Source organism: Peromyscus eremicus, chromosome 3 (assembly GCF_949786415.1).
Source record: "Peromyscus eremicus chromosome 3, PerEre_H2_v1, whole genome shotgun sequence".
In the NCBI taxonomy this organism is placed as follows: domain Eukaryota; kingdom Metazoa; phylum Chordata; class Mammalia; order Rodentia; family Cricetidae; genus Peromyscus; species Peromyscus eremicus.
This window is the reverse complement of record NC_081418.1, coordinates 126,804,003-126,814,697: the sequence shown is the minus strand read 5'-3', so window position 1 is coordinate 126,814,697 and position 10,695 is coordinate 126,804,003. Positions and strand designations below refer to the sequence as shown.

Here is a 10,695-nt window from a genome sequence, read left to right as displayed (position 1 = left end):
GGAGGGGCTCATAAGGATCCACCTCCTCCACAGGGGGCTATAAGAAGTTGGTGGTTGGTTGTTGGGAGAAGGGAGTTATATTCCTTGGTGGTGTACCACTAGCAAGTTGCCCTTGCTCAAGTACATGATCCCTTCTGTGTTCATGCAAACAGCCTTGTATGATCATAAGTATCTTGGGAGAGGGAAGGGTTTATTTCAGTTTGCAGTTCCATGCAACAGTCCATCACTGAGAGAAGTCAGGCAGGACTGAAGCAACAACAATGGAGGAGTGCTGCTTACTGGCTTGCTCCCTATGGCTTGCTCAGCCTGCTTTCTTATAGCACGCAGGACCACCACCCCACAGTGAGCTGGGTCCTCCCATATCAATTATCAATCCAGACAATGCACCATAGGTTTGTGCACAGACCAGTCTGGCAGAGGCATTTTCTTAATTGAGGTTTCCCTTCCCAAATAACTCAGTCAAGTTGCCATAAAAATTACCTAGTATAGTGGTACACACCTGTAATCTCAGCATTCTAGAGTTGGAGGCAGAGGTCAAGCTCATTCTGGGCTAACCTGGGCTACTTGAGACCTTGCCTTAAAAAGAAAAAAAAGTTGGGCAGGAGTAGGGGGACTAAAGAGATTACTTAGTAGTTTAACAGAGCTGAGAGGACAGGACTTTGTAAGGTGACCTTAAGAAAGAACAGCAGACCTCAGCTGCCTAACTTCTTTAAAGACAACCCTGCCTTGCTCATCAGTGTCTCCAGCCCTCTCCTGAGGGTATGTGAGGGGGCTGCTCCACAGCCAGTGGTCAGGCAGACCCGTCCTGCTGGGGACAGTAAGACACAAGTAGTTTGTAGCTGACACGTCCATCTCAGTATAGTCTGATGACAAGGCAGCACTCTGTAAGGCCTTGGTACACAGCCAGGAACACAACTGCCAGTGCGCACCCCGAAAGAAGATGGCTAACTCTGAAACAAGCTCCCTTCCTTACCCCTCCGGGGGCCACTGCACCCGTTACCTATGAATGCTGTGTGTGGAGCAATGCCAATTCGTGGTTCCTTACGTCAATCCTCCTCTGGCTCATAGCTCTACCTGCTACAGGACAGTCCTGGCTACTCTAAATGCTAAATGAAAAAAAAAAGGAAGAAAACAACAAAACCCCCTTGAGCCATTTCAGATACTTGAGACTGACTGCTAAGGGCAAGAGGCCACTCTGCTGGGACCCTGGCTAGTGGGCATTCTAGAGCCTTGAGGGTGCCTCATATTGCTGGTCTCTCAGATGCTTCAGCAAGAGCCCCCTTCCCTCTGCAACAGATTTTAATTGTTTTACTCTTATTTAATGTACACTGGTTTTTGGCTTTTGTTTTTATATCCATTGTAAGATGGCTATGTCTTGGGGTGGGGGGGGGATGTACCTTTGGGGAAACAATTACAGTTTGTTTCTCTGAGAAAGAAAGGAAGGAAGGAAGGCTGTGTGGAAAATAAGAAAACAGATTCAAAAGACTAGTGAAAATAAGAAGTTTGTTTGTTTTTATTTTTTGAGCCAGGGTTTTTTTTATGTAGCCCTGGCTATTCTGGAACTCACTCTGTAGACCAGGCTGGCCTCCAACTCAGAGATCAGCTTGCCTTTGCCTCCCAAGTACTGGGATTAAAGGTGTGCACCACCACTGCCCAGCTAACAAAGCCGTTTTTAATGTACCATCCTGTAGACAGGACACTAGCATAGAGAAAAGGCAAAAATGGCCTCCTGCTGTTTTGACAACAGACAGTGGTTTTTAAAGTCCCCATAATCACAAGGAATTCCTGCCACCTTTTCCTTAAGGCTGGGACTTACCTCCTCTGTAAAGTCCCCACTCAATTAGTTCAGGACACAAAGCCTTATCTAATGAATAACTTGGGGCTTGAGACTGCCCCTTTTCTGACGGGGGACTGTGTCATGCAGCAGGCTGCCCTTAACTTTCTAACTCTCAGAGTTCTGAGACTCCTGGGCACCAGATGCCAGTTTGGGGAGAGAGAAGTTGAGCGCCCTGTTTATCTGATGGCCCTCTGATGAACTCTGAGCCCACGCCGTACTGCAAATGGACTATAACAATTTATCTCTTCCAACGGGAGGCAGTCACAATAAGTCTACTATTAGTTCCACAAGACAAGATTGGAGGAAGGAGGGCTGCGAATGCGCAGGTCTGCAAAGAAACGTGGTAAGCCAGCTCAAATGAAAACTAGCTCTTTAAGAACCCAGCGGCTACAGCCTGGTTACTGGTTAATCTACCTGGCTTAGCTTTGGAAGCGTCCACCCATGATGATGTCATCGCCGATCAGGTTACTCAGGTGGTGTGAGTTGGCCAGCGCCAGCTGTGGAATGAAGAGAAGGAAGTCTCCAGAAACCTGTGCTGGTGGCCCAGGAGTCAGACGGTATGCACTTCGCAGGAGCTGGAAAGCCTCTGATTAAATTCAGGCACTGCGAGAGGTCCATCTACAGTTTCAGTGTACCCCAGTGCTGCCCCCTGTGCCAGGGGGACGTGGGCTCCACCAGGATAGAGGACGCACCTATCAGCATCTCAGACCCGTTCTCCAATGGGCATCAAGAGAAATGCTCCTTCCTCCTCAAACCCACGAGAGGGACGTTCCTTAGGTACGGTGGCTCGAGTTATAATGAACCGTGCATGTGTTTCCTGCTGTGTGCCAGCCATTAAACCATCTCGAAAGGCCATGTGCCGTGCTGTGCAGTGTGTGTGGGGTTGCTTTGGGTAGACTGTTGTCCTTATGTCTTCTTCATCTGAAGGCCCGTTTGTCCATTAGAGTGGGTGCTGTGGGGCCAGGGTGTGTGGCTTGCCTGCCTTGGGAAGGCCCTGGGTTTTGTGTACACATTTATGTAGTATGTGAAAGACTGTACATGGTGGTGTATGAAGATGCCCGCTGACTTTAGGAGAAAAGTGTGTGCTGAGTGGCTGACTGGGGGTAACCTGGCAGTGCATGTTGTTGGAGAAACACTGTAACCTACAGTTCATACTTATGTGGCAAGCAGGTACAGTGCGCAGAGCAAAGTACAATCCTGAGAGAGAGTTCTTGATGGAGGTGAATTAAATTAACAATGATGTCTAAGTCACCTCCCCTTTTTCTTTTCATTTCCTCTTCCTTTTATAGTGCTAGAGGTCAAACCCAGAGCCTCCTGGAGGCTGTGTGCTGGGCCAGTGCCCAGTGCTAAGCTGCACTTCTAGCCCCTCTGCCCTTTGCTTTTCCCTTGAGACAGGCTCTTGCTGTGTGACACTGACTGGCCTGGAGCTTGCAGTATTGACCAGGGTGGTCTTGAACATGTGACCTTCCTGCCTCAGCCTTTTGAGTGCTAACATCACAGACATAAGCCAATGGATTTGGCTCTTCCAGGCATTAAAACATACAGATGAATAAAATTCCAATTAAAAAGTCAGTATATTTTTTCCTGGAAGTGCAAAGTTAATTTAATGTTAACTTTGAAAACTCAACAGCAGGAGCCAAGTGTGAAGGCTGGAGAGATGGCTCAGCTGTTAAAAGAACACTGGCTGCTCTTCCAGAGGATCCGGGTTCAGTTCCCAGCACCTCCATGGTGTCTCATGACTACCTGTAACTCCAGTTCCAGGGATCCAACTCTCAACTCTCTCCTCTGGCCTCTGTGGGCACTGCATATACATACATACAGGCACAACACCTGTACTCATAAAATAAATCTTAAAATTTACATTATTAAGAAAGAACCAGGAAAATCCACATATAAAAGGGTTGTTATTTGTGTTTTGTCTTTTTTTTTTTTTTTTCAGAGCTGAGGACCGAACCCAGGGCCTTGTGCTTACTAGGCAAGCGCTCTACCACTGAGCTAAATCCCCAACCCCAAGGGTTGTTATTTTTAGATTCATACAGATATCTTTCAATAAGAATATATTTGATGTTATTCAAATATTCAGCTTTTTTGGAGCTCCTCACTCCTTTGGGTAGACCCAAGTCTCCATTTTTCCATCATCTCTGTTCTGCTTCAAAACCTTTCTTTAACTTGTTGTTGTTAACTTAGCCCAGGCTGGCCTTGAATTCCTCTCTCCTCCCTTGTAATGAGCACCTGTTTATTCCCTGGTCAATGTTAATACTGATGGCATGGTCCTTCCTGACCTGGGCAGAATGGGAAAAGAGGTGTGGACACTGGCCCTATGCCATGGTGTCTGCAGAAAACCATGGCAGCCCCGCCCACCGGACTTTCCAAACTGATTCCTTCCCTTTCATCCATGTTTCCAAGTCTGCCTTGAGTCCCCCAAAACTTGTGACAAAAGGAGAATGAACAGTGACCCCAGGGAGCCGCCAGGTTCTGCTTGAATGAGGTTGGTCAGCTCTGTTCCCTGTGGCTGTGTGGGTTGCGGACTGCGCAAAGGTGCCTGGGCAGTGGGAGGTGTTGACCCTCAGCCTGAACCCCACCCACCAAGCCAAGGGCACTGTCAGAACTGCGGTGGAGGCCTTTCCATAATCCATGCAAAGAGGCTAGAGGAGAAGGGGTGTGGCCAGACCACCAACGTGCACTTGGTATTTTTCCACTCCATACTTATCAAGTGATTACAGTTTGTCAAACTTCAGTCTCCAGTATAACAAACTAAAGAAAACACAGGCTTGCCACACTAAAACTGAAATGGTCCTTCTGGAAGCAAGCCAGGAGGGCAGAGCCTCATGCTTTCCTGTGTCACCAGCCTGACTCGACAGGCCCAGCTAACGGTCACATGATGGAGAATTTATGGGAGGGAGGGCGATCTGGCTAAGATGGTTCTAGGGAGTGAAGAGCGGGGAGCACCCAGAGTGGGGAGCACCCAGAGTGGGGAAACCAGCATCACTACAGACACACTCTTGTTCACTCTAGCCTCTGTGCCTACGAGGTCTCCATAAGCCCAAAACAGTCCCTGGGGGTGACTCTGAGAAGGGGCAGCAGTCATCCATGTCATGTCCTTGGCCATCATAAAGCTGGAATTGCTTGCTCTACTGAAGTACCAGATATCCATGAGTCTAATACTAGGAAAGTGCCCTAGGAATGACCTACTGAGCAGGGTGTGGGAACCTAATCAAAGATACATGCCAGAAAGTGTCATAATGAAGTCTATTATTTTGTTAATGTACAATAACAAAACATTTGATGTTGGGTTACAGGTTCAAGGCTAGCTTGGGCTACATGGTGAAACTGTGTCCTAAATAAAAACAAACAAATAAAAAAGAACAATTTCAAGGGTATGTGTGGGACAGAGAGAGCATGTGCTGAGCATGAGTAAGGACCTGGATTTGATCCCAGAACTAACCAACCCAAACCAGAAAAATCTCAAGCCAACAGAGCAACGGTAACAAACAGCAATCTAGGGAGCGCAGTGGGCCACAGGCTGCACTGAGCTGTGGTGAAGAAGGCTGAGTCTCTGCGCTGCCTCCAGGATGCTCTCACCCACGTTAGCTGGTGGGATAGTGAGTGAACTCCCAGAGGGGAGGAGGAAGCCCTTCCACCTGTGGGGGTGTGGGGGTCCTGAGTTCTGCTTCTGCTGTACCCTTTAGCCAGCCTGCAACTGATGGCAGGGCCTGGTACAGGCTATGGGGTGGGGGTGGGGTGCACACACTCCTCTTTTAAATGCCCATGCCTCAGTCATGCTTGGCATGAAGTGCTTGTTAATGGGCAAGATGGCACACTTGCAGTCGCAGCTGCCCTGGGGTCTGAGGCAGGAAGATCCTGAGTTCCAGGACAGCCAGGGCTATTCAGCAGGACTTCTTATCAAACTGACACCCAATACAAACAACCCCTCTGTTTCAGGGAGTACGATGGAAAGTCTGATCTGCACGTTGGACTCACTAACACACGCGGTGAGCATTGCCTCCATTTTTCCAGCATAAGAAAACCCGTAAGAAAGCCTCCCTAAGGGGAAAGGAGGGTTTCCAGTCGGGATGAGGTCACAGCAACAGCAAACCCATTCTGCCTTCCTTGCTTCTCCTCCTGCAACCCAAAGCAGGTCATGTGACTTGGGCAAGTCAGCACTACTTATAGTCTATATATTTGGAAGACTAAGAACACTTTTTAGTGGTGCCAGGATGGGACCCAGGCAGGACCTCCTGCATGATCAACCCACGCCACCACTGACCACACCCGACCCCTGGGAAGGTCTAATGTTTCCTCAGAAAGAGCATCACAAACCTGCACACTTCTGTGTTGGGTTTAAAGAGAAAGAAACAGACGGACGGTCAGAAGTTGAGTCGATCAAGATCTCAGTTCTTGTGTTTGAACCAGATGGCGGGCCTGCAGCTTCTGATTCCTCACTCTCACAACCCACTATACTGAGTCTCCCCACTACACTGGGTCCCAGTGCTTTAGACTTGAAGAGTGAAATGGGATGTGGTGAGGTCTGCAGTCTTTGGCTTTAGAAAAGTGGACTGGGGTGGCTGTGTCAGAGCACGTGCCTAGCCTGAGTCTGGCTCTGGGTCCCACCTCAAGTACATAAGTCAAAAGCAGATTACTCACCATGTTCCATTGACAGGATTTAGCTCAGAGGCTACTGAGCTTATTCCTGGGAGACATAGTGGCGGGATATTTGCCTAGCATGCATGAGGCCCTGGGTTTAACCCCAACAACAAAAGTTTTTAAAAGAAAAAAAAAAGACCCTCTGTAGCTCACTAGGTCAGGGTTCTCAACCTATGGGTCACAACCCACTTGGGGTCATATATCAGATATCCTGAATATCAATCAGATATTTACATTATGATTGAGAACAGCAGCAAAATTACAGTTATGAAGTAGCAACAATATAATTTTATGGTTGGGGTCACCACAACACGATGAACTGTATTAAAGGGTCGCAGCAACAGGAAGACTGAGGACCACTGCTCTAGACGGACAGCTGCTCCGACAGTGTGGACGAGTGTGACACAGATGACAGGATCTATGGCTACTGTCGTTTTCTGAGCACCTGCCACAGGGTACTGCCTTGGCTTTGCGTTTTCAGGGATCGTGTATAATTACAACGCACACGGCATACAGCGTGACGAGGCGGGATGGGAGCAGAGTCTCAGCGTTCCCCTAGTGCAGCCCAGCATGTTTGGACTGATGGACCAGTGGGACAAGTACTTGGAAGACTTCTCTGCTTCGCCGGCCTGGCTGCCTCACAGGTAGGTGTCTAGAAAGACTACAAGTCACTGCCACCCATTTTGTGTCATGTAAGGAGCATCCTCATTGCTCTGTGGTCTCTGGGTTTCAAGTATAGTCCATGCTTGAGATTGTCAGTCTGTGAGAACAGTTAAATCCAATTATTAGAAAATGTCCCTCAAGGATTCATGCTTGAATACTTGGTTCTCCACATGGTGGCGCTATTATGAGAGGGAGGCTGTGTAGCTTGGGCAAGTGGGGCCTGGCTGGAGGAAGTGGGTCTCCTGGGACAGGCCTTGGGGTTTGGAGGCTGCCTTCCTTCCTGTCCCATCTGTGTCTTTTGCTCCTTGGAGATGTGAGCAGCAGCCTCCCCTCGGTTGCCACCAGCCTTCCCACAGGACGCCAGGCTGGACAGGTCCCTCAGAGCCCAAATAAAGCCCTGTAAGCGGCTGCTTGTCAGTAGTTGGTCCCAGCGATCAGCAAAGTAACTGACACAGGACTCGGGCCATGGAAGTTTTCTGAGGAGTAGGGCCGGCAAACACTGTTGCTGCACACTCAAGTCAGTGTCTTGAGGGCTTCGTGCCCTGCTTACTTATTTCACTGATGTGACAGGAGGCTTTTATTTTTAAGATTTATTTTAAGAACTTTATATATTTTCAATGTGTACGGGTGTTTAACCTGAGAAGGAAACATGAAGGTGTCGGGTCCCCTAGAACTGGAGTAAGCTGCTGTGTGGGTGCTGGGAACAGAACCTGGGTCCTCTTGAAGATCAGACAGGGTTCTTAACTGCTGAGCTATCCTCTAGCCATTGTTTTTTTCTCCCCCAAGACAAGGTCTCACTGTGTAGCCCAGGCTGGCTACAAGATCACCATCCTCCTGCCTCAACCCCCAGAGTGTTGGGATTAGAGGATGTAGCTATGCCCAGCTATGAGAATATTCTAAATATACACAGAAAATCTATATTATATTTCATAATCTTATTTCTTTGAGACAGGGTCTGTCTTCATAACCTTGGTTGTCTTGGAACTTACTCTGTAGATCAGGCTGGTCTCCAACTCACAAAGATCTGCATGCCTCTGTCTTTCAAGTGCTAGGATTAAAGGTGTGTGCCACCACACCCAGATTGTAATTTTATTTCCTGACACAGGTTCTCATTGTGTGGACCAGACACACCATGAACTCTTAGAGATCCGCCTGCCTCTGACTCTGACATGCTAGGCTTAAAGGCGTGTGCCACTATGCCTGGTATTCCTAAATTTTAAAAAATATTGTTTACAGTGTACAAATACTTAAGTGTCATTTTTTGTTTTAGCAATTTGAAATTAATTTCTCATTTTCCCCTCTTCACTCTTTTTTCTAGAGATAAGCCCAGGCTGGCCTCGAACTCAGAGATCTGCCTGCCTCTGTGTCCCAAGTGCTGGGATTAAAGGCGTGTGCCAACACCGCCTGGCTAAAAATTTTTTAAAATTACATTTTATTCATTTATTTTGGGTGCCTCTGAGTGTGTGTGTGTGCCACAGCACACGTGTGGAGGTCAGAGGACAACTTGGAAGAATTGGCTCTCTCCTTCTATCATGTGACTTCTGGAGACTGTCAGAGTTGGTGGTAGGGTGCCATTCCATCAAGCAGCTTTCTTTCCCCCTCCAAGACAGGGTTTCTCTGTGAAACAGCCCTGGCTGTCCTGGAACTCACTCTGCAGACCAGGCTGGCCTCGAACTCACTGAATGCTGGGATTAAAGGCATGTGCCACCACCATCACCTGACTGATCAAGCAGCTTTTTTTTTTTTTTTAAAGATTTATTTATTTAGTATACAGTGTTCTGCCTGCATGTATGTCTGTCTGCAGGCCAGAAGAGGGCACCAGATCTCATTACAGATGGTTGTGAGCCACCATGTGGTTGCTGGGAATTGAACTCAGAACCTCTGGAAGAATAGTCACTGCTCTTAACCTCTGAGCCATTTCTCCAGCCCCAACCAAGCAGCTTTTAATGTCAGCCTTCTCAAGGGCCAGCATGGCGGCCTCAGCCATCCTGCCTCTCCTGAGGCAGGGGTTCGAGCCCAGCCTGGAAAGCAGTGATGGCCGTCTTACGTCACTGGAGCTCACTCCTCTCTTCAAGGTATGACGAGAACCACCACAACTGCTCCAGCTTTGCCCTCACCTTTGTTAACTGTGTCCTCGCCATGGAAGGCAAAGAGCAGCTGGACAAGAGGGAGTTCACGGAGAAGTACGTGATCCCGAGGACGCGCCTGGCCTCCAAGTACATCACGCTCTACAGGGCCATCCAGGAGAGGGGCTTCCACGTGGCTGACCATCCCCACCCAGTGACAAGCCCCTCTTGAGCAGTCTGTGCTGAAGGCTGTGTGTGAGGATGGTTGGGACAGGACATTCAGGTTTTCTACCTTTAAGTGGTACTGCAGATGTCTAACTGTATTTAACTGTGGCTAATAAAAAATGTGTATGGTTTTCCTTTAAGCATATTATAAAAGCATGTAAAATTAACAAAAACAAATAAAAATTTACAAAACTAATAAAATCAGAGTATATAGTTCAGTGGGAGAACCACCTGCCTATCATGTAAGAGATCATAGGTCCAGTCCCCTGACCACACCCCTAAATTAAGAAAAAATTAAATTGCCCTGGGTTTCAAACAAACAAACAAACGAACATTGATTACAACTAAATTTTTCCAACAGTTGTGTTTTTAAACTGAGAATCTGCTACTACCAAAGTGGAAGAACCTTATTTACTGATGAAAGAAAACACTTTGTGGGGCTGGAGAGATGGCTCAGAGGTTAAGAGTACTGACTGCTCTTCCAGAGGTCCTGAGTTCAATTCCCAGCAACCACATGGTGGCTCACAACCATCTGTAATAAGATCTGGTGCTCTCTTCTGGCCTGTAGTCATACATGCTGTATACATAATAAATAAATCTTTAAAAAAAAAAGAAAACACTTTGTATCGATTACTTTAAGCTGACACATTTACTTTTTGATGTGACTGAAAAGAGTGAGGACCAGAGAGAGGGTGTTGAGGGTAGGAGAGGGAGACACCGGTTGGTTCTGAAGACGGAAGTGAGAATGTCTATGTCTGCACTTGAATGCATATGGGAAGGCTGGGGGTGCAGCCAAGTGACAGAAAGTCTGTCTGCACAGGAACCTCTGGATTGTCAAGAATAAACAAAACAAGACAGAAACGAATATAATAGGGGCTGGAGAAATAAAGTAGGCTCAGCTGCTAAGAGCCCTTGTTCCTCTTGCAGAGGGCTTGCTTAATTTCCAGCTCCCGCATGGCAACTCACAACCACCTGTTACTCCAGTTCCAGGGGATCCAACACCCTCTTCTGGCCTCTGTGGGCACCAGGCACATGGTGGACAGACATACATGCAGGCAAAATACCCATGCACATTAAATAAAAAGATAATAATCCAAAATTAAAACAACAAAACCCCCAAATATAACAGAAGCGCCTTTGAAAGTGTCCTCACCCCTCTTCTGACAGAGCTGGCCACTGCTCTAACAGACTTCATTGTCTCTCTGGCCTGTTTTCTCCTGGGGCCTTTTTTCTTCCCCAGATGATCTCACATTCTAGGCA

At 47.6% G+C, this 10,695-nt stretch overlaps 1 protein-coding gene across 2 annotated transcripts; it reads left to right on the top strand.

Annotated features, from left to right (window-relative positions):
- The first annotated feature begins 60 nt into the window (after positions 1-60).
- Positions 61-9,575, top strand: Mkrn2os (MKRN2 opposite strand). Of its 2 annotated transcripts, XM_059258410.1 has the most exons (4): positions 61-2,614; positions 5,780-5,829; positions 6,963-7,125; positions 9,220-9,575. In XM_059258410.1, exons 1-4 carry the CDS (start codon positions 2,397-2,399, stop codon positions 9,440-9,442), a joined length of 654 nt encoding a protein of 217 aa, XP_059114393.1. In that variant the 5' UTR covers positions 61-2,396; the 3' UTR covers positions 9,443-9,575. The 2 variants fall into 2 exon arrangements, with proteins under 2 accessions (XP_059114393.1, XP_059114394.1); XM_059258411.1 differs by lacking the exon at positions 5,780-5,829 and having other exon boundaries at positions 2,438-2,614.
- The last annotated feature ends 1,120 nt before the right edge of the window (positions 9,576-10,695 follow it).